Source organism: Sus scrofa, chromosome 6 (genome assembly GCF_000003025.6).
Source record: "Sus scrofa isolate TJ Tabasco breed Duroc chromosome 6, Sscrofa11.1, whole genome shotgun sequence".
NCBI classification, from domain to species: domain Eukaryota; kingdom Metazoa; phylum Chordata; class Mammalia; order Artiodactyla; family Suidae; genus Sus; species Sus scrofa.
This window is the reverse complement of record NC_010448.4, coordinates 96,058,740-96,081,780: the sequence shown is the minus strand read 5'-3', so window position 1 is coordinate 96,081,780 and position 23,041 is coordinate 96,058,740. Positions and strand designations below refer to the sequence as shown.

Below are 23,041 nucleotides of genomic sequence, written 5' to 3'. Positions count from 1 at the left end.
GCAGAAGGGCTGAATGGTGGATGCCTGCCTGGACAGGGAAGACAGGATTGGCAAAGGCGGACCCAGGTGCAAACAGTTTCATGGCTGGAGGACTGAAGAGGGGTTTCGCCTCACTGTGACCTCCAGGAGACTGGTCTCCCAGCTGATGCAGAAGCAGGGAGGGGAGAGGGAGATGAGAAGTTTACAGGTGGGGTGCAGACAACTCGGCTATTGTTAGCGTGGAGCCAGAGGGAGGAGGCCAAGGGGTATTCACAGGATGGCTGATCCAGGAAAGGCTTTGGTATATTTTAATATGGAAGAGGCCTGATTGCATGTGGAGAGGAACGAGGTGGATGGTGAGCTGGGCAGAACCTGCTACTAGGTCCGCAGAACCCGAGGCACCCTCGGACTGGGCCCTGAGGGAGAGGACTCAGGCGGGGACTCGCAGGCAGAAGTGGCCGAGGACCATGTGATGGGATGAGGACTGAGGGTCAGGGGGAAGGGGGCTGGCTCCTGGAGATCAGGCTGGGTAGGGACCTCGGATGGCCTTCTGCCTCCTCACAGAGAAACGGAGCCACGATCGCCGGCCCCGACCCGGCCGCTGCTTCTGGGAAGCCCGGGGCAAGGATGGAGGGTGGGCGCTGGTGGCTGGAAGGAGTGGGGCGGAGCTGGGAGGAGGACGCGGGCCTCCCTCCCCGGGTCCTCTCAGGTGACAGACCCCGCGGGCCCCCCGCCCCGCCCCGCCGCATATTCAGGAGGCCGGGCCCGCCCGGTTCGAGAGCAGCCACCGCCGCCGCTCCGAGAGCCTCAGCCGTCGGTGCGTGCGTGGAGCCGGCCTCCATCCTTCTCGAACCCGCCACCCGCCATGGCGCCTGCGGCCGCCCCCCGCAACCTCCTGATTCTCCTGCAGGTGCTCGGGCTCGCCCTAGCGCAGATCGTAAGTCCCGCGGCCACTGAGGCACCGGGGTGCGGGCTCTGGGGTTTGGGGTTCAGGATCTTATGGTCTGGTGAAGTGCTCTGCCAGACCTCCACCTTCTACTGACACTCCCAAGCCCGAGAAGCAGCTTCAGACAGTTCCTCGGCGCACGTCCCCTCGGTAGGGGCACAAATCAGGCGCATCTCGGCACCGTGAAAAGAGACGGATGAGCCGGGGAACCAGAGGGACCCTATCCCCAAATGCTCGGCCCTGCCGGGGACAGGCAGCGTGGGGCAGGAGCCGGCGCCGGGTCCTGGCAGTCGGGAGAGCCCAGGTGGCGGTGGAGACAATGGTGCCCATTCACGGGGCTTGGGCGCCTCCGCCCCCGCAGCCTCCCAGGGGGCGCCGGCTCCAGCCAGACTCCGCTCTGGCTCCGCCGCTGCCGCTTCGCCGGGTTGGCGCGCCTGCGTCTCACTTCCGAGGGCCGGCTGGGGAGGGGGCCTAACGCCACGCGGGAGCCGAAGGGCAGGGGCCGGGCGCCGCCTGATGCCCTGTACGGTCCGCAGCTCGCCTGAGGGGCGCCAGCCTGGCACTTCTCGGTCTGGGGAGGGCGCGGGCATCTGGCAAGCGCGGGACCCCTGCTTGCCACCCAGGAGAGAACGAAGCCGTGCCGGAAGAGGGGTGCTCTGAGTAGGAGAAAACAGGCTTTCCTTTCTGGGTCCCCTCAACCTCCCGTCCCTCTGCGCCTCCCCAACTTTCCCTTCAGGCTTTACCCGCACTAGTGGGAGAGGAAAGGGTACCTACTCACCTTCGATATCTGTTGTTCACCTAAAACTAATCCGAGCAACCGTTCATTGAGGAACAAGCGTCTCTAGGCTCCACCTTCCTTCCCATCTGTTATTTATTTGCTCCATCAGCATCTCGCCACCACAAGGGCAAGGGCAACACCGTACGGTGGAAGGAGTTGAGCCGACCTAGGACGGAATTCTGGCTCCACCGCTTACTTCCTGTGATCAAGGACTCCTTGGTCTTTTTGAGCCTGTTTCCACAACTGCAAACTGGGGCTTGATAGGTTCGGCCTCACAGTTCTGAGCATTCAATAAAATAATATATGTAATGGTACACAGTATCTGGTGCACAGTGGGTTCTCAATAAACGGGAGTCTGCGGCTTTTCCCAAGAGGGTGCCTACCCCTAAATGCCCAGCTCCCTGCACTCTCTGAGGGCTGCACCCCTGTGTGTGTTTTCAGAGAGGTCCGCCAGGAGAACGAGGGCCCCCGGGGCCCCCTGGGCCTCCAGGAGTGCCTGGATCCGACGGAATCGACGTGAGTCTCTAACCTGGGACGGGAGGGGGAGGGAGGCTGCGGACAAAGGGGAACTTTGTGAGCACTGGCAGTTGCGGGTGGTGGCAGCCTTGAGATCGGTGCCTGAAGATGCAGTGCCCCCTGTTGTCAGTAGGCGGCGCCGGCCTGCACCACAAGGAGCCCGTTTGTTCTACAAAAACCTCAAACCAGCTCTGAGATGCAGAGCCCGTTATAGCCGCGGGCCGACAAGGAGCTGCTGTTTCGTCTGCCCGCCACAGCTCACAGCGATTCCTTATCCCCCGCCCCCTCCTCCCTTCTTTTTGGGGTGGGAGACGCCTTAAGCCCTTGCCCTGCCCCTAGCATGTCTGGATGCTTCTTCAGGGTCGCTTAGGAGCCTTGGCCAGACCGCTGACCAGCTGAGGCCAGACTCCTGTCTCTTCCCTTTGCATTTTTCTCCCCGATTTAGAATCAGTTGGGCTTGTTCCCTGCTCTCCCTGCCCCGGTGAGGGTTAAATACCTCATTCTGGATCTCCCCCAGGAGGTCAGCCTGCTGTTTACCTATCTGGACAGCCTTCTATTCAATCTGGCGCCCCCACCCTTCAAACACAGGGCGCTGGATCCCTGCCAGGCTCTCTGGCCCCCAAAGCCTTCTCTGAAATGCCTGGAGGCCTCTCTGGGGCTGAATGTGATTCTGCAGTCCCTGTGGGTCCTCCACCCAGGGTCCTTTGTCACAGGGGAAGGAGGTCCTTCCTGCCTTGGGGACAGATTTAATGTGCCCCCTTGGTTCTTGCCTCTGTTCCATCTCCTTTTCCTGACCCCAATCCAGAAGACTACCCCCTTTGCTTACGCAATCCCTTCATGTTTTTCTAAAAGCCCCAAATTTCTTCCCACATTGTTCAAATCCAAGAGGCACCCGCTCTCCGAGGTAACGTGGAGCCACACAACCCCATTTGCAGTTCTTACAGCTGGCACCTTACCAACCCTGGCACGTCCAAAACCCACTTGCTTGTGGATATCACCCTCTCTAGCCTGCCTGGAGTTGGACTCAACCCACTTATGGTTTTCTTGAGGGAAAAGGAGCTATTTTCCTAAAAAGCACAAGGCTGAAGGGACCCAGGACAGAAGAATAAACAATGAGGAGAGGAGCATGTGGGTACAGGCCAGCCAGGGCTTGTGCCTGCCCATCTGGGGTGGCACGAGCCATGGTGTGCTGTCTCACCAACTTGTATTTTGCAGGGTGACAAGGGACCCCCTGGGAAAGCTGGCCCTCCGGTGAGTGCTTTTTCCTCTTTGACCTTTGACCCTTCCGGGTCTTGCCCTCCCATGGCTGATATTTGCTCTGTCTCCGTTTTCAAGGGACCTAAGGGAGAGCCTGGCAAACCAGGGCCAGATGGGCCAGACGGGAAGCCAGGGATTGACGTGAGTACCTCCTAGTCACATAGAGCAGGTTAGGGCTCCACCCAGTGACCTCCTGAACCCAGTTCTGGCATCTTCCCTCCTGATCCGCTGTTCAGAGCAGGATGGAGACTCTTTAGCTGTGAGCCCCCCTCACCTTTGTATGACTTGTGACCTCACACTCATCCCAGGAGCGCTGAATCATGGGCACGTATACATCCATAGGGGAGTTCTCTTGTCAGCAGCAGCCAGAATTTAGTCTCACATTTCTGGCATCCAAGTATTAAACTAAATACTCTGGGCAGAGCTGTCCTTAGGTGCCCTCTCCTTTCCCCCCCTTTTCCCTTCCCCACCCCATCTCCTCCCAGCCCCAGACAAACTCGGGAGAGGAACATTATCTGGCAGATACCACAGAGTTCCCAGTGGCCTCAAGGTCACAGGCTCCTGGACACAGCCAGGGGCACTGGGAAGTCATCTGCTTAGGGTGACTGGTGTCAGTCACTGAACGATGCCAGGAAGAAGAGGCCCCCAGGAGTTGCCTGTGCCCTGCTGGCTCAAGAGTTTCCCATTAGGGCCATGATCAACTTTGTCATTTTTGCAGGGTGTGGACCTTCCCCCCAGCTTGTCCACACCCTGCAAAGATGACAAAGCATATTGCCTTCCGCATCAGTTTTCATTGCCACACAGAGAAGCAGGCATCATTATTAACCCACTCTGCAGATGAGAAGACTAAGGCTCAGAAAAAAGTTCCAGGGCAGACATCAAGAAAATGGCCATCCAGACCTATGTCTAGGTCTTCTAGACGGCTAGACTTGGTGGGAGGGTGGAGCGTTGGCAGGTCAGGGCCTTGGGAGTTCCTGACATGACCCATTGGTAACAAACCTGACTAGTATCCATGAGGATGTGGGTTTGATCCCTGGCCTCATTCACTCAATGGTTTAAGGATCCAGCATTCCCGTGAGCTGTGGTGTAGATCGCAGATGCCCAAGTTGCTGTGGCCAGGCAGCTGCAGGTCAGATTCGACTCCTAGCCTGGGAACTTCCATATGCCATGTGTGTGGCCCTAAAAAGCCAAACAAAACAAAACAAAACAAAAAACAAACAAACAAAACAACCTTTGGGCTTTGCTTTCTCATCTTTCAAAAGAGAATAATCCTCAAGGGCTGTGGGGACTGGGGGAAGGGAAAGTGAGGTATCGGCACACTTAGACCTTCACAGATCATGGTGAAAGGCAGCCTGGGCCCACTCGGGAGAGATCTCCCTGGACCCTCCTTGCCCCATGGGTCAGGGAATAGGTTCCTGCCTCCTGGATGTACCTTCTCTTTCTTCCCCAGGGTCTAACTGGAGCCAAGGGGGAGCCTGGTCCCATGGGGATCCCTGGAGTCAAGGTAAGTGGCCAGCATGGGCAATCAAGAACCAGAGTTTGGGAGGAGCTGCAGCAGAGAGGAGCAGGGACCCAGGAGACCCCCCCCCCACCGCCCAGCCTCTGAGCCTCTCCCATTGCTCTTGCAGGGCCAGCCCGGGCTCCCAGGTCCCCCTGGCCTGCCAGTGAGTATACCCTACAAGGGCTTTAAGGGGTCCTTTGTGGATAGGGGGACTTGTAAAATGAGCCACGAACCTAAACTTTCCTTCTGTTCCAGGGCCCTGGCTTCGCTGGACCTCCTGTAAGTCCTTAGGGATGGAGCAGGATACAGGATACAGAAGAGTTCAGAGGATACAGAAGGCCTTCTAGGGGACAAAAGAGCTTTCAGGGGACTGGCCAGCATGGGAAGGGGCCAGCATGCTGGGATAGTGTTAGAAATGGGCAGATGGGTCAGAGAACTCTGGGTCTATCCACTGGCTCTGAGATTCTCTGGTCCTGAGAGCCCTAATCTGCCAGATGCTCTGGGGTTGGTTGCAAAAGTGAAAGTGGGAAAGGGGAAAGTACCTGTTCCTATCAGGGCTGGGCTAACCCTCTGAGGCATCCTAGCCACTGATGTCTCTGTTCCTAGGGACCACCTGGACCTGTTGGCCTCCCTGGTGAGATTGGAATCACAGGCCCCAAGGTGAGCCCCAGCCACCCATCTGCTTACTTTGCCTCCCACCCTCTGCCTTCAAGATGCCATCAGGGAGCTCCTCCAGGTCTGGGGCAGAAACCCCTCCTGCTGAGCCCACCCTGTGGTAGATCTCTCAGGGAGGCCAAGGGCTGGGGCCATCCCCTGCCGCTCAGTCCTTGATCTCCCCAAGGGCCCAGATCTCAGGAGGTGATCTGGAGGGCAGGGTGTATGGGGCAGTAGCAGGAGCTGGAGGAGGGGGCAGAGGTGATCTTGGGTTGGGGGGCTGGACAAGGGTATGATTTGGGCCCTTTTTGCTTTCAGGGGGATCCGGGACCAGAAGGACCATCAGGACCCCCGGGGCCCCCTGGGAAACCGGTATGTGTCCTCAACCCTCCCACACGGCTGTTGTGCGGCTGGGGAAGGACAAGGCCCAAGCCTCGTGAGGGGACAGTTCGGGTCAGGCTCCATCTCCACACATCTTTTCTCAGGGTCGCCCAGGAACCATCCAGGGCCTGGAAGGCAGTGCGGATTTCCTGGTGAGAGGCGGGGTCTGGGGTGGAGCTAATCCGGGGAAGGGGCGTGTCATCTTGGGGGAGTAGGGTGGGCAAGGAGCTCTGTTAGCTGGTGGAGGTAGGGTGCCTGGGAGACGGGGAGGGGTTCAGCCAGGTGCGGCAGGAGGCAGGATCCGGAGTTGGCAAGATGGGGAAAGCCTGCCCAATGGGCCTGGAGCAGGCATGTGACCAGAGAGCCCTGTGGGATTTTTGTTTCCAGTGTCCAACCAACTGTCCAGCGGGCGTGAAAGGCCCCCCAGGGCTGCAGGGAGTGAAGGTGAGCTTCGTGGCCCAAGTCTTGGGAGTGGAGCAGTGGGGTGGGGAAAGGGCGTACCCTGAGCTGTTTCTCGTTCCCCACAGGGGCATCCTGGCAAACGTGGGCTTCTGGGAGATGCCGGCCGCCAGGGGAAGCCGGTGAGTGAGGGCTGACGGCCACGGGAGAGTGTGTGTGGAGAGGGCCCTCCAGGAACCTGCCCCCACTCCTTCTCCCTCCCCCTCCCCCTGTGGGTCTCTGGGGATAGAGCCTTGAGCTGGGAGGCAGGACTCCTAGATTCTAGATAAGTGTCCCTAGTAAGTCCCTTCTTGCTGGGCCTCTGGTTTCCCCATCTCTGTCACACGGGCTGCATGGTTTCTAGGGGGCCTCCCATCTGCTTTTGCTGGGGAAGGGATGGTGTCTGGTGGCCTGTGTATTCGTCTCTCCATCTGCGTGCCTATCTGATGGATCTTCCCTGCCCCATAGGGTCCCAAGGGAGATGTGGGTGCCTCTGGAGAGCAAGGCATTCCCGGACCGCCGGTAAGGAACACTCCACGGGCCCTCCTCTCCCCTCTCTTCCTCTCCTAGGAGACCTTGGTGGAGCCATTCCCCTGCTCTGGCCTCCCATGTGTGAAAGAGACACCTGTGTCCCGCTGGTGTGTCTTGAGGTTGGGGGAGGGAGGCTGAGTCTGACTAAGAAAGGGGGGGACAGGGAGTTCTCATTGTGGCTCAGTGGTTAATGAACCCAACTAGGATCCATGAGGATAAGTGTTCAATCCCTGACCTTGCTCAGTGGGTTAAGGATCCAGTGTAGTGTGGTGAGCTGTGGTGTAGTTCGCAGATGTGGCTTGGCTCCCACATTGCTGTGGCTGTGGTGTAGGCCAGCAGCTGTAGCTCTGATTAGACCCCTAGCCTGGGAACCTCCATATGCCATGGGTGTGGCCCTAAAAAGCAAAATAAAATAAAATAAAATGAAAAAAGCAAAAAAAAAAAAAAGAAAGAAAGAAAGAAAAAGAAATTGGGAACAGGAGCCAAGGCTGCCAGCCAGAAGACTGAGGCCCAGATTCTGCCACTGTGAGTGGGAGTGCCTTTGAGTGACCTGGTGCATCTGTCCCTACCCTTGAGCCTCACTGTCCATCTGTGATAGGGACTCTGTGCCTGCCCCAGGGGAGGCCCTGTGAAGACTGCGGTGGAGGTCAGGGAAGGTTCACAAAGTGGTCCTTGTAGCTGCCATCACTGTCACGCTTCTGTTTTGACAGGGTCCCCAGGGTGTCAGGGGCTACCCAGGCATGGCAGGACCCAAAGGAGAAATGGTGAGTGGGTCTGGGGTTGTCCTGCAAGAGCTGCTGTGATCAGCACTCTCGCCTCTGGGGTCCAGCCAGGACTGACCCGCGATGACCTCTCCTCTCCCCAGGGTCCTCAAGGATACAAAGGCATGGTGGGCTCCGTCGGCGCTGCCGGGTCACCAGTGAGTCTGCTCCTGCTCCCCTTCCATGCACGCCTCCTCTAGACGCAGCTCCTAGTGCTGCAAAGGGGTGTGGCTCCCCCGAGCCTGTGTAACATGAATTTCTGTTTGTCCTTCTTACTAGGGCGAGGAAGGTCCGAGGGGGCCACCAGGCCGAGCTGGGGAGAAGGGTGACGTGGTGAGTCCTCAGGCAGCCCTGTGCAGTCAGGGCCTCTGGGGAGAGCTGGGTGGACTCAGCTCCACCCAAGGCTCATGTGCAGGCACATATGTGTGTGTATGTGTATGTGTGTGTGTGTGTGTACATGCACGCACACATGCATTATTCTGTGTGTTTGAGTGTGTGGGAGAGTGATTTGGGGGAGGAAAGTCTATGCCCAGAACCCAATCAGCCCCACCAGCTCCCCGTCTTCCAAGCCCAGCCTGTTGCTGATCAAATTCAGACTTTGGGAGAAGCACAGAATTCAGTCCCACGGTCACTGGGGCCAGACAATGAAATTCCAGCAAATCAGTCATGGGGCTAATGAGATTTGGTCCAGATCCCCGTTCTCCCTCTCTCACTCTCTTTTTTTTAATTAATAGACTTTCTTTCTTTTGAGTAGTTTTGAGTGGACAGAAAAATTGGGCAGAAAGTCAATTTTTTAGTTTTTTACTCTGCAGGTTATAAAACATACACAAAAATAAACTTTTATATATGACATAGTAACCTCATACATCTGTCTCCCCAAATTAACATTTTGCCACACTCACTTCAGCCCCTTTTCCCCTTCCTTCACTTTGCTCTTTGCAAGCAAATCCTTAACATCATGTCATTTGACCCACTTCACTTCTGTCTCTTTCAAAAATAAGGCCTTGTTCTCACATAACCACAATATCATTGTCACACCAACAAAATTATCAATTATTCCTGAACATCATTTCATCATCAGCTTGTGGTCAATTTTTTGCAAGGATCTCAAAACATGTCTTTTCAGGATTCTTGTTCAGATCAAGACCCAAAGCAAGTCCCCACATTGTATTTGGTTGTCGTATTTCTTCACACAGGAGTTGCTCAGGGCCTCTGTGGGTCCCAGTGAGTGCTGTCTCCTCCCGTCCTGTGCTGCTCCAGCCCAGCCTGCTTGACGCCAACCTCCACTCCCTCCCGCTGAGTCCAGGGCACACTTGTCCAACGAGGCCCCTTTCCTCCAGCCCCTGCACAGCATGGCCTGAGCCACAGGGACCTAGGACCTGGAGGTCACTGTTCTCAGCTGTTCCCTTCTCTGAACAGCTGGACAGGGGTTCAGCCTCCTGAAGGTGACCTGATCTCTTCTACTTTGCAGGGCAGCCAAGGTGTTCGAGGACCCCAGGGAATAACAGGCCCAAAGGGAGCAACCGTAAGTGGACAGAGGGTGGAGTCCAGGCAGCTCTCCAAGTCTCCAAGGATGAGGCACCTGGGATTCTAGATGGAACTCTGCTGCCATGGGCTGATCTTGTCACTGCCAGGAATGCCCTCTATGTCTTAGTTTTTTCACCTGTAAATAGAGCAGTGATATATGAGAGGTCCTGGGACACGTCTCCCACACAAGGGAAGGACTATTGTCCACCCCCAGAAATCCCCCTTCTCACTCCCACTCCCCTCCCCCAGCTGGCTGGTAGGACTTCCAGAGATGACCAAACTCACTTCCTACCTGCATGCTGCCCATCACAGAGGGACATGGGTGGGCGGCCTCATCCCAGGCATCTCCCCATTGTGAGTCTCCATGCCACTTTCCTCCTGAGCAGGGCCCCCCGGGCATCGATGGCAAGGACGGGACTCCAGGCACACCTGGCATGAAGGTAGGAGTGGGGACAACTAGTGGGCTTGGGGCAAGGGTCAGGGCCCCTCCCAGCCAAGCCTCTGACCCTGAGATGCTCAAGGGTGTCCCTGACACATTCCTTCTTGCCACGGAGCCTCAGTTTCTCTGTCTCCATTTGGGTGGAAGCCATGGACACTCTGGCTGGAGCTTTCACTGTGCCTCTGGTTCTCTCTTGCAGGGCAGTGCAGGACAGGCGGGGCGGCCAGGAAATCCAGGCCACCAGGGCCTAGCGGTAAGTCTGGTGTGGATCCATGGGGGTGGCCATGTGGTATGTCACCCACTTCCATTGCCCACCTCCCCAAGGTGGCGTGAGTGGCTGATGAGGTCAAAATCACACACCTGGGGCTCAGGACGTGTGCCCTAGTCCTTGTCCCCATCCACCCCAGGCCTCTTTACCAACTCTGGCCTGCCTGACACCTCATCATTTGCACAGCTGCTCCAGTCTCCTCTTTGGCCTTCCCAGTCCTCCATGTCAGCTAAGTAGAAGCTGACCATTTCTCAGTTAAAGGACCTTCCATGGCCCCTCCACTGCCTCCAGGAAAAAAGTCATTCTGTCCAGTCATTCAGTAAAAAGTGGCTGAGGTTGGAGTTCCCACTGTGGCTCAGTGATAAAGAACCGACTAGGATCCATGAGGATGTGGGTTCAATCTCTGGCCTCGCTCAGTGGGTTAAGGATCTGGCATTGCCATGAACTGTGGTGTGGGTTGCAGATGCGGCTCAGATTCCGTGTGGCTGTGGCTGTGGCTGGCTTTTCTACCTCCACACATTCAGGCCTTTACTAGATCCTCTGCTAGGAATGCCCTTCCCATCTCTCTGTGCCTTCTTACCATTCAGGCCCACCTCCATCCCATGCCTTCTGGAACCCCCAGCCTTCCCTGCCAGGAGTACTGAGGCTGAGGCCTGCTAACAGGTCCATATGCAGCCTCTGCTCCTGTGCATCCGTGTATGCTCCTCTTCTCCCAAGGATCACAGGCCCTGGTAGGCAGGCTCTTCTGTAACCCTCTCCTCTCCCACCAGGGATTTAGGGCTCGGCACAGTCAAGTTCATGGCTGGGCCTTCTGCTGTACAGTTCCTACAAGGCAAGGGAAGAATCTGGAAGGCAAAGCAGCAGGTGCATGGGGTTCCCCTCTGCCAGGGGAGAAACTGAGGTCAACTTCCTTTCACAGGGTATGCCCGGCCAGCCTGGGACAAAAGGAGGCCCTGGAGACAAGGTGAGGTGACCCCAAACTGGGGCAGACTTGGCCTCCTCTGAGCAAAGGAAGCTGGGGTTAGGGGCCAGGGGCATGGCTAAAAGACTGCAAGACCCAGGCTTCAGCACATTGGAGACTCAGCCTGGACAAAGTCCCTTGGGCCTAATCACCTCCCTCTTGTCATCTCCCCCCACCCCACCCCGACCCCTTATCCATCCTGGCTCAGGGGAGACAGGATGGCATGGCTCCAAATCTAGAGAAACAGGAAAATTAAAAACCCTCTCCCCTTCCCAACTTATTCGTTTCCAGAGTCTGTTTGGGGTTCACTGGCTTCTCCAAGGCCAAGGGCCTGACTAGGTGACACAGACTGACCTTAGAGCTCTGTTTTCCTGCAGGGTGAGCCTGGCCAACGGGGCTTCCCAGGAGTCTCTGGTCCCCCCGGGAAGGAGGTAAGTGCCCCCTTCTCTGACCCAAAGGCTCTTACTTGGGCTCCTTCCGGCCTGAGGACCCTGCACTCAGCATATGCGGCCAGAGTGAGACTGGCATGGAGCCCCAGCCTCGAGGTGCTCTTGAGGCCAATCAGGACTCAGCCACTAACCCAAGGAAGCTCCCTTCTCTCTCTGGGCCCTTGTTTCCCTATGCACAATGCAGGGGGCTGTTTCTGTCCTGGGGTATGATCTCTCCAGATGGCCTGATGGACCAGGGCTGCAAATTCCAACAGGCAGAGTCATTTATTTATTCCATAAGTATTTGCCACCTATCCATGACTGTGCTGACACTGAGATAGACAGTCTCCTACTTATATGGAGCTTGCAGTTTCGTGGGAAAGACATACATTAAATAAATAGTCACAGGGAGTTCCATTATGGCTCAGCAGTAGCAAACTCGACGAGTATCCATGAGGATGCAGGTTCGATCCCTGGCCTCACTCAGTGGGTTAAGGATCCAGTGTTGCCATCATGAGCTGTGGTGTATGTCACAGACACAGCTCAGGTCTGCCATTGCTCTGGCTTTGGCATAGGCCAGTAGCCTAGCCTGGAAACTTCCATATACAGCCCTAATTAAAAATAATAATGTAAAAAAAGGTCACATGATGATGTATTGGGTCCTATGAAGGAAAAGTACAGAGACCCAAAGAACAGGAGGAGAGAGAAGTCTTCTCTGATGAGGCAAATTAGCTGAGCCCCAAGGGTAGGCAGGGGTTGGCCAGGTGTGGAAGGGAGGGACCTACCAGTCTGCTGCTCACCTCCAATTTCTCCATCTCCCAGGGAGAGCCAGGGCCTCAAGGAGAAATCGGTCCCCAGGGCATCATGGGACAGAAGGTAAGTGCCTGACACAGAGACCCCTCCCTGGGGATCTTTACAGCAGCTGGCACTCCCGGACCCAGGATCTGGGTGCTCATAAGACTCCAGCACCTGCCCAGTGTGTATGAGGCCCCCCGAGCCAGGGCCTCAGTTTGCAGGTCTGTGAAGTGGAGCCAAGGACCTCCATGATGACAATAGCAGGGATGGAGGGCACCCTGACCACACAGTGTCTGGGATCTGGCAGAGAGAGGCTGCCCCTGCTGACAGGCAGCGTGTAAACCTCTCTTTCTATTTCAGGGTGACCACGGTGAGAGGGGGCCAGTGGGGCAGCCCGGCCCTCAAGGCCGGCAGGCAAGTGCAGGGCGGCTGAGATGGGCGGTGGGGGGCACATCTGGTCACCCCATCTGATTTACTCTTGCCAGTTTCTTTTCTCCTCAGGGCCCCAAGGGGGAGCAGGGCCCCCCAGGAATTCCAGGACCACAAGGCTTGCCAGGCATCAAGGGAGACAAGGTACCAAATGGGGCTTGAAAATAACAGGGAAAGAGGCTGGGACCCTGAGCGAGGGGTCGGTGGGGCGCAGTCAGATCCTTGAGCGCCCCAAATCTTCGAGGAGAAATTACTCCTTGCGGGGTCTAAGGGGACCTGGGGGTTGAGGCGGAGCTGCAGAGAGGGGCGTGGCTAGGAGCCGGGATAGGGGGAACCCGGTGGAACCCCGCCTTCCCTGGCCCGGAGCTCACCAAGCCCCCGACTCCCTGCTTTCTCCAGGGCTCCCCAGGGAAGACCGGGCCCCGCGGCGGAGTGGTGAGTGCCAGCACCTCCCCTGCCCCGGGCATCGGTCGCACCCGTCAGGGCGGGGGACGGGAGTGTTACAGCCCCAGCGGCCCTGCTGCCCCTGCTCCCACGCCCCGTGGAGCCACCGGGGTCTGAAACGTTATCAATCTCTAGGGCGACCCGGGAGTGGCTGGCCTCCCAGGAGAGAAAGGCGAGAAGGTGAGCAGGCTGTGCGAGGCGGCAGGGGAGGTACAGGGAGAACCGAAGGCCGCCCCGGGCAGCACCGCCTCGTGACTGTGACCGCGCTTCCTTGTGTCCGCAGGGCGAGTCTGGCGAGCCGGGGCCCAAGGGACAGGTGAGTCTTGTCGCTGCGACGCCGCCTTCTCACTTTCCCGCAGCCTTCCTTACCTTGGGCCGCTGGGGACCAGGACCTCGGTTCCCCAGGCCTCCCTTCCCCACTCCAATCCTTCCTCTACCCCCTTACCCCCACCCCCGCCCGCGCGCCAGTGTGTGCGCCCTCTGACCCCTGCTCTGCACCCACCCCGCCGGCAGCAAGGAGTCCGCGGAGAACCCGGCTACCCAGGCCCCAGCGGCGATGCAGGCGCCCCGGGGGTGCAGGGCTATCCCGGACCCCCCGGCCCTCGAGGACTGGTTGGCGACAGAGGCTTGCCCGGACTGCCCGGGAGGCAGGGCGTGGCGGTGAGTTGGCCTCCAAGGGAGGAGTGTCTTAAGTAGGACATCTCTTTGGGGTGCTGCCTATCCCCCAAAGGCTGGGAGTTCCCAGAGACTAGCATTCCTGAGGCTGGTTCCAAGCCGAAAATCAGAGAGGATGGGTGTGGGTGCAGGAGGGGTATCAGTCAGATGCTGAAAATTCTTCCCGTGAGAAAATGGGAGCAGGAGCCAGGAGCTTCTTTGTGAAGGACCTTCTGTGCTTTCAGGGCCGAGATGCCAGCGACCAGCACATCGAGGATGTGATGCTGAAGATGATGCAAGGTGAGGGGAGGGGGCAGCGACCCCTCCTCACAGTCAAGGGGCATCGTCATCCTTCAAGAGCCTCTCCAAGTGGCCTTACCAGAGTCTGGAGTCCTGGGTGGCCATTCCAGCTCTGCCTCTAAGGGGCTGGGGGACCTTTGACTGCAAAATAGCCTGAGGAAGGGAGAGGTTAACCCCCTGTCTCCCAGGGGCCAGGGGCAGGATGCTCTGCCTTCCTCGAGATTTCCTGAACTGACACCCATCTTACACACTTTTCTGCCTCCCTCCCTCCCTCCAGAGCAACTGGCAGAGATGGCTGTGAGTGCCAAGCGGGAAGCCCTGGGTGCAACCGGGATGGTGGGTCCCCCAGGACCCCCCGGGCCTCCTGGGTACCCAGGCAAACAGGGACCCCATGGGCACCCTGGCCCTCGGGGCATTCCTGGCATCGTGGGAGCTGTGGGTCAGATCGGCAACACCGGGCCCAAGGGTGAGTGCTATTCTGGGGTCAGGGCAGCAGCCAGGTGATGAGGATTTAGCCAAGACCAGCGCCCCTGGGGTCTCAGTTACATGGGCTGATTGCTCAGCCTCCTGGGCTCCCTTATCTTTCATCATTCCCTCTCCTAGGATGAGGTATAGACATGTCTCTTCCCCATGTGACTCCTGGGCTTGCTTTTTCAGTAGCAAATTGATAGAAACAAATGTACAATTTTATAACTTGGGTTTTTGTTTTGTCTTAAATTTACTTAGTGGCCCTCCATAAAATCCTTCCATGTCTCTAGAAGTGGGGAGGCAGATTAACAAGATAGTAAAGCAGGAACGCTTGAGTCACAAGACAGGTGTGAGTCCAGACTCTACCACATTCATTGTGACTCTTGGACAAGTTACCTGTTAATCTTCCTGGGCCTATAGCTTTATCATCTGTAAACTGGGGATATTACTAGCAACGACCTCATAGTTGTCATGAGGATTACATTCAGAGGTAATTTACATAGCGTAGGCACAGTAAATGCCAGCTGTTGTTATTGTTAGACACTTCCCTGTAATGAACTTTATCAGTTGTGCATTTTCCATCCTTTGGACTCTCTTTTGTTTAACCAGTTCTGCAGTCATTTCCAACGTTCCCCTATTATAAACTAGTACAAAACAGAAGTAATGGTTGTGGGTGAAACAAAAATTAAATAGCAAGTCAAGCGGAAAACTTTTTTCCAATTCTGAAAAGCTAAGGCAGCCTTCTTTCTCTGCAGGGAAACGAGGAGAGAAGGGGGACAGGGGAGAAGTTGGACGTGGGCATCCCGGGATGCCTGGGCCCCCAGGGATTCCAGGTAAGACCTGGGCCCCACCCAGCAGCAGTTCTCTCCCCCAGCTCTGGGATTACTGACCCAAAGACAATTGGATCTCTTCCATGGTGGCCTCACGCTCATCCAGTTCAGTCCCATACATCTGGTTTTTGCACCCAGGAGCCTCTGGGTGGGGTCTGGCTGGGAACCGGATAGCTGGGATTCTGAGGACTTTCCCTGGGTTGCATGAAATTCATGGAGGGGAAGGAAGGGGCATTTGCTCCCCAGACTCATTGACTGGGAGGAGGGAATAATAGACAACCAGAATAATGGACTCAGAAGTCCTGTGTCTGGGGCAGAGTCCCTTCTTTCTGTGGTGTCCTTGGCTTCATTTTCCCCACCTGAAAACTGAGACTTAGGAATTCAAAGGCTGAGACAGGATGAAGCCCTGATGTCTTGACCTTCTCGCTTTCACAGGACTGCCTGGCCGGCCTGGCCAGGCAATCAACGGCAAAGATGGAGATCGAGGGGCCCCAGGGGCCCCAGGAGAGGCAGGCCGACCTGGCTTGCCGGGCCCCATGGGGCTGCCAGGCTTCTGTGAGCCTGCAGCCTGCCTTGGAGCCTCAGCCTACGCCTCTGCACGCCTCACGGAGCCTGGATCCATCAAAGGGCCGTGAGCATCAGGCCAAGACAGAGCCCAGTGGGCATCCTGGGGGGAAGGACTAGGTCCCCCTGGGTGGACATGCACCCCATCCCTCAGCCCAGGAAAGCTAGCTTTCCCAGGACCTTCTGTCTGGGATCCAGGAGTCCTAAGGCAAAGGAAATTCCAAAACACAGGGGAAGGGAAGGGAGGGCATGGAGTGAAAAGGTGAGGCTAACAGACAGAGCAAGTGTTGCTGGAGAGTCCAAGGTCCAAGGAGGTTGGGGTGGCTTTCCTTCCTGGAGCACCACTCGGTTGTCACTCAAACCAACATCTCCTTACTCTGCATCATCCTCCACTGGCCATTTTGTCCTTGGGGCAAGTGGACTGAGGCCTCTGCTGGTTCCCGATCCCATTTTCACCCTCTGGGCTTACTGGGTGACTGCCCGGAGGTGGCCATCCTTAAGCCAGTCCACTACTTCCTCCCTGACTTCCTCTCATCTGAGTATTTAAACGCCCATCTCCCTTCTTTGCTCGCATCACCCTCGCCCATCAAACCCTGAGATCCACCCAGGCCTTTCTGTAAATAAAAGCCCCCAACTTAGGTACAAACCAGGATGTGAGTGTTGGGCCTACTTTCTTGTGGATTAGTGCTTATCCACCACCTGAGGGGGATGGTCCAGGGCTCCCCCAGGGGAGGAGCGAGGGTGGGATACCTTCCTCTGAGCACATTCTTTTTAGGGCCACACCTACGGCATATGGAAGTTCCTAGACTAAGGGTCAAATCAGAGCTATAGCCACCGGCCTATACCACAGCCACAGCAACATGGGATCCGAACTTCGTCTTTGACTCACACCACAGCTCACAGCAACGCCAGATCCTTAACCCACTGAGCGAGGCCAGGGATCAAACCTGCATCCTCATGGATACCAGTTGGGTTTGTTACCACTAAGCCACAACGGGAATTCCCTCACCGAGCACATTCTGAATTGAGCATGAGGACGGCAAGGTGTATTTGAGGAAAGAAACTGCAGGTAGAATCAAGATGGTGACCTGCTAACTTTGGACAGATCCCTTCGCAGCCTTTGTACAGCTGGGCAAGGATTCAGCCATGCCTCATTTATCCGGTAGAGCCCACTCAGTGTCTTTCCAGGGCCTGGTGCACAGGAGGGCCTCACTGAGTTCTGGCCCCTGTACTGGCCCTGGGGGAGAAGCTGGCAGCCAGGATGGGAAGACCTGGCTCTTGCCTTCCAGGGGTTCTGAGGCCCATGAGAAAAAGACCTGGACCTGGATGAGAAGAGCAGAAGGGACATTCACTCATGCCACTTTCACTGAGGGGACATCTAAGAGAGACTGGCTCAGATCTGACGTGTATTCCTGCGGCTCCCAGCTTCATAGCTGTGTAGACCAGCAAAGTTGCTCCAAGTAGCACAAGAAGGAAAGGACATGGCAGGCGCCTCTGACCAAAGCAATGATGGGAGCTTTTGAGTGGCCAGTCCCTTTGTTCCATTACTGAGTTGGGCATTTGTCCCCCTAAATGAAGCGTTCTGCCTGCTCCTCCTGGAGACACAGGACTCCAGCCTGAGGTCCCAGCATTTGCTGAAGCTTGGACCCTCCTACACTGCACCGTAAACCTGGCTGTAAGTCCCCACCTATACTGGAGCAGCCTTCTCTTTCTCTGGCCAGCAGAGGCAGAGAACACCCCTCAAAAGCCCCCTGCCCCAACACACACACACACACACACACACACACATTTGCTTCGGCAAATCCTGAATCCCAGCATCCCAGAACCCCAAGAAGCTGCCACTGCTGCTCTGGCTGCTGGGGAAGCCCTTGGGATGCAGAGAGGATCCAGGGTCCAGGGCTCAGTGGAGGAGAAGAGATGAAGTGGCTCTCAGACATTTCATACCTGGTGGGAAGGCAGTGCCCCCTTCCCGAGGCCAAGTCACTTTACTTGTTCTGGTGTCTGAAAGCTTGGGCTCCGACAGCCAGTCTGTTCCTTGAGATTTCCTCGTGCACTGGCCCTGGGCCTCCTCTCTGTGACTTTCCTTGTTCCTTTCTGTGACTTCCAGGTCCCGTGGAAGATTTCAGTTACCACAGAGAAGCTGATGACTGGCAGATCTTAGGCAGAGTTATATACCTCATGCCTTGTGACTCAGGCATGTGAAGGGCCAGCAGGGGCTGATTTCTAGGGACTAGTGGCTGGTAGCTTTTCTGATACTTCCTGGAGGGTGGTTCACTCAGGAAAAACCCACATCCTTACTGTGCTCTACATGCCTCCCAGAAGCCTCTCTGACTGCACATCCAAGCTCAGACCCTGGTACATTCCACGCCAGCCCCTGCACTGCTCCTCAGACATGCTGGGCCACAGAGACGCTATCTACACCTCTGCCTGGAATGTTCTCCAAAATACCATGGTCAGCAACCTTACCTCAGGTCTTCTCATCCCCACCCCAATATTCCACATACCCATCTTGTGCTTTACCATTTTTCCTTAGCACTTATCACTGTTCAACACACAATATATAACATATGACACAGAAGCCCACGAGGGCAGAAATTTTGACCTCATTTGCTGCTCCTTTCCCAGCACACAAATCAGTGCCTGGTACAGATCTAACGTAAAACATGGTGACTAGGAGTTCCCGTCGTGGCACAGCAGAAACAACTCTGACTAGGAACCATGAGGCTGCGGGTTCAATCCCTGGCCATGCTCAGCAGGTTAAGGATCTGGCATTGCCATGAGCTGTGGTGTGAGTCGCAGACCTGGCTCGGATCCCACATTGCTGTGACTGTGGTGTAGGCCGGCAGCTACAGCTCCGATTAGACCCCTAGCCTGGGAACCACCATGTGCCACAGGTGCGGCTCTAAGAAGATGAAAGACAAAACAACAACAACAACAACAACAACAACAAAAAAACGGAAAAGAGAACATGGTGGCTATTGCTGGTAGGACTATATTGTATAATTGAACTTTGCTAAGAGGGTAGAACTTAAATGTTTCACACATGCAATCAATCGAACAATAATATATGTATAAATACGAAAAAAATCATTTAGAAAGATTAAAATAAGTAAATAAAATTTCAAAAACAAAACCACAAAACAAGGAGTTCTCATCGTGGCTCAGCAGGTTAAGAATCTGACTAGTATCCGTGAGGATATGTGGTTTCCTTCCCTAGCCCCAGTCAGTGGGTTAAGGATCTGGTGTTGCCATGAGCTGTAGCATAAGTTGCAGATGTGGCTTGTACCTGGCATTGCTGTGGCTGTGGTGTAGGCTGGCAACTGTAGCTCTGAGTCGACCCCTAGCCTGGGAACCTCCATATGCCACATGTGTAGCCCTAAAAAAAGAAAAAAAAAACCCACCAAAAAAACAAGCAAACAAAAAGCACCACAAAACAAAACCCCAAATAGTGCCTGGCACATAGCAAGGGCTCAGTAACATAATTACTAAGTGAATGAATATGTTCAGGATCCTTAAAGAAGTCCCCACAAATCCTCATATTGGGAAGGAAGGGATTCGCTCTGAGCCTGTGAGGGCTGAGGCGTGCTGCAAGATGGCCTAGAGCAACCCGGGTTATTCCTTCCACTGCCAGCAATATGGTGCCCCTGGGGAGGGGCTGGTGCTTAGAAGCAGATAAGTCTTCCGCCAGATAAGCACTGGCAAGAGCAGTGGAGCAGCAGATTCCCCCAGGATAAATGGAGGGTGGCTGGTTTCTTATCCATAAAGCCACAGCCTTGGTTAATGAGCCTGTCATGTTGGCCATGAGGTCACAACCAACTAAACTCAAATGGATGAGGTGCCCTCTCTGATAAGCACCTCCAACTCAACCTTCCAAAACTGAAGTCAAAACTAATGTCACCCCCCGCCCCCAACCTGCTCCTTCAGGGTCCCCTATTTTCGTCACTAGTTCTACCACTTACCAGGCGCCTGAGGCCTGAAGCCTGCATCATCTTTAACTCCTTCTGCCTCACCCCTTATTGCAAATTCATCTCCAACCCTGTTGATCTCTCCTTTTCACTCATTCGTTTGGCAAATATTCACGCATTCCCTAAGTGCTATTCTTTGTCTCCTCAACTAGGATGTAAGCTCTCTGCAGCAGCAGGTTTTGTGCTGTTTCTGCTGTACCCTCAGAGCCTACAGTACCGTATGGTATTTAGCAGGAACTTAAGCTATATTAGCTAAATAAATGACAGTATTATTCAAGACAATTTCCATTTGCTTTATTGCGGCACACACGCCCCTTATGCCCACCTGTCTTCCTCTCCAGCCTCATTTCTCACTCCTAACTTCTCCTTTAACTCCTAAAATGCCTCATGTTCCCATGGTTTTGTACCTCTGTCCCGGAAATGCCACCCCCTGCCCTTCCTCTAGTGATCCTCTCCTCACTCCAACTGCCAACTGGATTAGACGCTTCTGTTTTTGTCCTTATTTACGCCACAGCAATTATGGTGAATTATTAATATCAGTATTAACAATTATTATTATTAACTAGTTACTGAGCTCTTACTATCGGCTACTGTGATAAACACTCTGCAAACATGATCTCATTCTACCCTTACGACAGCCCCACAAAGCAAGTATTATCCTCAGTCTGTTAAAAAAAATCCTCTCTCAAATGGGCATATGTATGACTGGCTCACTTTGTTGTACAGCAGAAATTACCACAATCTTGTAAATTAACTATACTTCAATAAAACTTTTAAAAAAAATGGAGTTCTCACTGTGGCGCAGCAGAAATGAATCTGACTAGGAACCATAAGGTTGCAGGTTTGATCCCTGGCCTCACTCAGTGGGTTGAGGATCCAGCGTTGCGTGAGCTGTGGTGCACGTTGCAGACGCAGCTTGGATTTGGTGTGGCTGTGGCTGTGGTGTAGGCTGGCAGCTATAGCTCCTATCGGACCCCTAGCCTGGGAACCTCCATATGCTACCAGTTCAGTCCGAAAAAAGAAAAAAGACAAAAGACAAAAAAAAAAAAAAAAAAGAATAACAGCCAGAAACAAACAAACCCAAAAAACCTCTCTCTCTCAATCCCATGTCTGCCTACAGCTGCCATCCCATATTTTTGCTCCCTTTTATGGGAATAAAAGATTGTCTAATTTGGTTTTCTAGCTCACCATACTGTCTTTATCAGATTCCTTCGCTGGCTCCCCATCTCCCCAGTATCTGAAAGTTGGCACCACATGGCTTGGTCCATGGACTAAATCTTTTCCCCTCATTCCTCTCATGATCTCATTCAGTCTTGTGGCTTTAAATTTCATCTAAACATCCCTGGTCAGACCTTCCCCTTAACTCATTTATCCAACTGCCTCCCCAACATCTCCCCTTAGATGTCTAGTGGACATGTCAATTTTAACATGTCAAAAGTGTTAAAATGCTCTGCTGCTCCCAAATCCACCCCCTCTGTCCACTTCCCCAGCCTTTCTGTTACTTTAGCTAAATGTGCTGGAGGCGTCCTCTACTCCACCTTTTTTCTAGCACCTCACATCTGATCCATCAGCAAATACTGTTGTCTCCACCTTCAAAATAGTTCCAGATTCCAGCCACTTTTCATCACTTCCCCAACTACTGCCACAGTTTCAGTCTCCTTTTTTTTTTTTTTTGGCCTTTTAGGGCTGCACCCATGGCATATGGAGGTTCCCAGGCTAGGAGTCAATCAGAGCTACAGCTGCTGGCCTACACCACAGCCACAGCAACGTGGGATCCGAGCCACATCTGCAATCTACACCACAGCTCTCGGCAACACCGGATCCTTACCCCACTGAGCGAGGCCAGGGACTGAACCCACAACCTCATGGTTCCTAGTCGGATTCATTTCTGCTGCACCACGACGGGAACTCCACAGTCTCTATTTTTATTTCTTGCCATGAGTCCTGCAAGAGCCTCCCGACTAGACCCCTGCTTATATCCTTGCTCCCTAACGTAGCAGCTAGTGATCCTGTTAAAACTTAGATCATGTCACTCTCTGGTCCCAAACCCTCCAATGGCTTCCACTGCAGTCTAATAAGAGCCTGAGTCCCTCCAGTGGCCTGCAAAGCCCTGTAAAACCTGCTGCATCTCTACCTCTCAGACTTTATCTCCTGCCATTTCTTTCCAGAACACCCCAACCTGGTTGCTCTGGCTTTCTGGTGTTCCTCACACCCCAGGCTCACTCCCACAGCCAGGCCTTTGCGCTTGCTCTCCCTTCAAACACCAGCTTAAAACACCTACTCACTTCAAGCATTACCTTCAGGGACACCTTTTCATGACCTATTTAAAACTGCGACTTCCCTCCTCTCCCACCCACAAATACCTCAGGCCCTTCTTTTCTTCTAAGACACGGGATCACAATTTGATAGCTATTTTATGTATTCTGATTGTCTATTTCCCCACACTAGGATGTAAGCGCCATGAGATGGGGATTTTTCTATCATTTACTTACTAATGTATTTTCCAGCACCTAGAGCAGAGCTTGGTACCGGGCAGGGGCAACAGTGATGGAGAAATGAAGGCTCAGTCCAGCTTCTTACCCAAGGTCTTCCTAGTTAAGTGGTATGTTGCAGTCTAAGCCCTGCCCTGGATCTTAACCCTAAGTTAACCTTTCCTGTTTGCCAATCATCATGCAGAGAGCCAGAGAAGAGCTCTACCCTGAAGGTGCAGGCGGTTAACAGATGCCAGCTTCATTCTGCTCACTGGGTGCGGATGGTCCTGGTGCCACAGGTTTATAGAACACACGGGGGTATCTTCCTATCTGTCTCTGGTCAAAATTGTTTGGGAAACCCTCCTCCCTGGAGACCAGCCTGGAGAATAAGAGCCAGAAATTTTCTTATCCATACTGTGTGGAAATGGCTATACCATCCCACCATGGATGATTTCTGCCTTTCCACCAAACCACACACAGCCTGACACAAAAGTTACTTGTCCACATCACTGAGATCCTGAATCAGGAGTTTTTGGAAAGAAGTTCTCTGTAATTTTCTTGGTAGAGCATCTATGACAGAACCTAAGGCCCTCAAGGCAAGCTTTCTGCTAAGGTAAAGCTTTTCTGCAAATGATGATAGAAGACTCAAAACAGTGTATCTGATACAGATGGCCAGCAAACACATGAAAAAATGCTCAACATCGTTGATTATAAGAGAAATGCAAATCAAAACTACCATGAGATACCACCTCATAC

The 23,041-nt window shown here is 54.4% G+C and overlaps 1 protein-coding gene across 2 annotated transcripts; it reads left to right on the top strand.

The window, feature by feature from the left end:
• On the top strand, positions 234 to 16,499 carry COL9A2 (collagen type IX alpha 2 chain). 2 transcript variants are annotated; one of them, XM_003356334.5, is made up of 33 exons: positions 234 to 361; positions 735 to 916; positions 2,145 to 2,219; positions 3,435 to 3,470; positions 3,555 to 3,617; positions 4,927 to 4,980; positions 5,105 to 5,140; positions 5,233 to 5,256; positions 5,584 to 5,637; positions 5,950 to 6,003; positions 6,117 to 6,164; positions 6,400 to 6,456; positions 6,540 to 6,593; positions 6,919 to 6,972; positions 7,692 to 7,745; positions 7,847 to 7,900; positions 8,022 to 8,075; positions 9,214 to 9,267; positions 9,656 to 9,709; positions 9,908 to 9,961; positions 10,896 to 10,940; positions 11,315 to 11,368; positions 12,188 to 12,241; positions 12,521 to 12,574; positions 12,662 to 12,733; positions 12,989 to 13,024; positions 13,169 to 13,213; positions 13,317 to 13,349; positions 13,547 to 13,693; positions 13,933 to 13,987; positions 14,265 to 14,453; positions 15,211 to 15,288; positions 15,721 to 16,499. In XM_003356334.5, exons 2-33 carry the CDS (start codon positions 845 to 847, stop codon positions 15,918 to 15,920), a joined length of 2,067 nt encoding a protein of 688 aa, XP_003356382.1. In that variant the 5' UTR covers positions 234 to 361; positions 735 to 844; the 3' UTR covers positions 15,921 to 16,499. The 2 variants fall into 2 exon arrangements, with proteins under 2 accessions (XP_003356382.1, XP_020951673.1); XM_021096014.1 differs by lacking the exons at positions 234 to 361; positions 735 to 916 and adding an exon at positions 1,333 to 1,585.

What these genes read in the sequence shown, in the direction of transcription:
- COL9A2 (XM_003356334.5), top strand. Translation starts at nt 845, where the DNA reads ATGGCGCCTGCGGCCGCCCCCCGCAACCTCCTGATTCTCCTGCAGGTG. An exon ending in TGGGGATCCCTGGAGTCAAG is followed by an intron (nt 4,981 to 5,104) that starts GTAAGTGGCCAG and finishes TTGCTCTTGCAG; the next exon opens with GGCCAGCCCGGGCTCCCAGG. An exon ending in AGCCGGGGCCCAAGGGACAG is followed by an intron (nt 13,350 to 13,546) that starts GTGAGTCTTGTC and finishes CCCCGCCGGCAG; the next exon opens with CAAGGAGTCCGCGGAGAACC.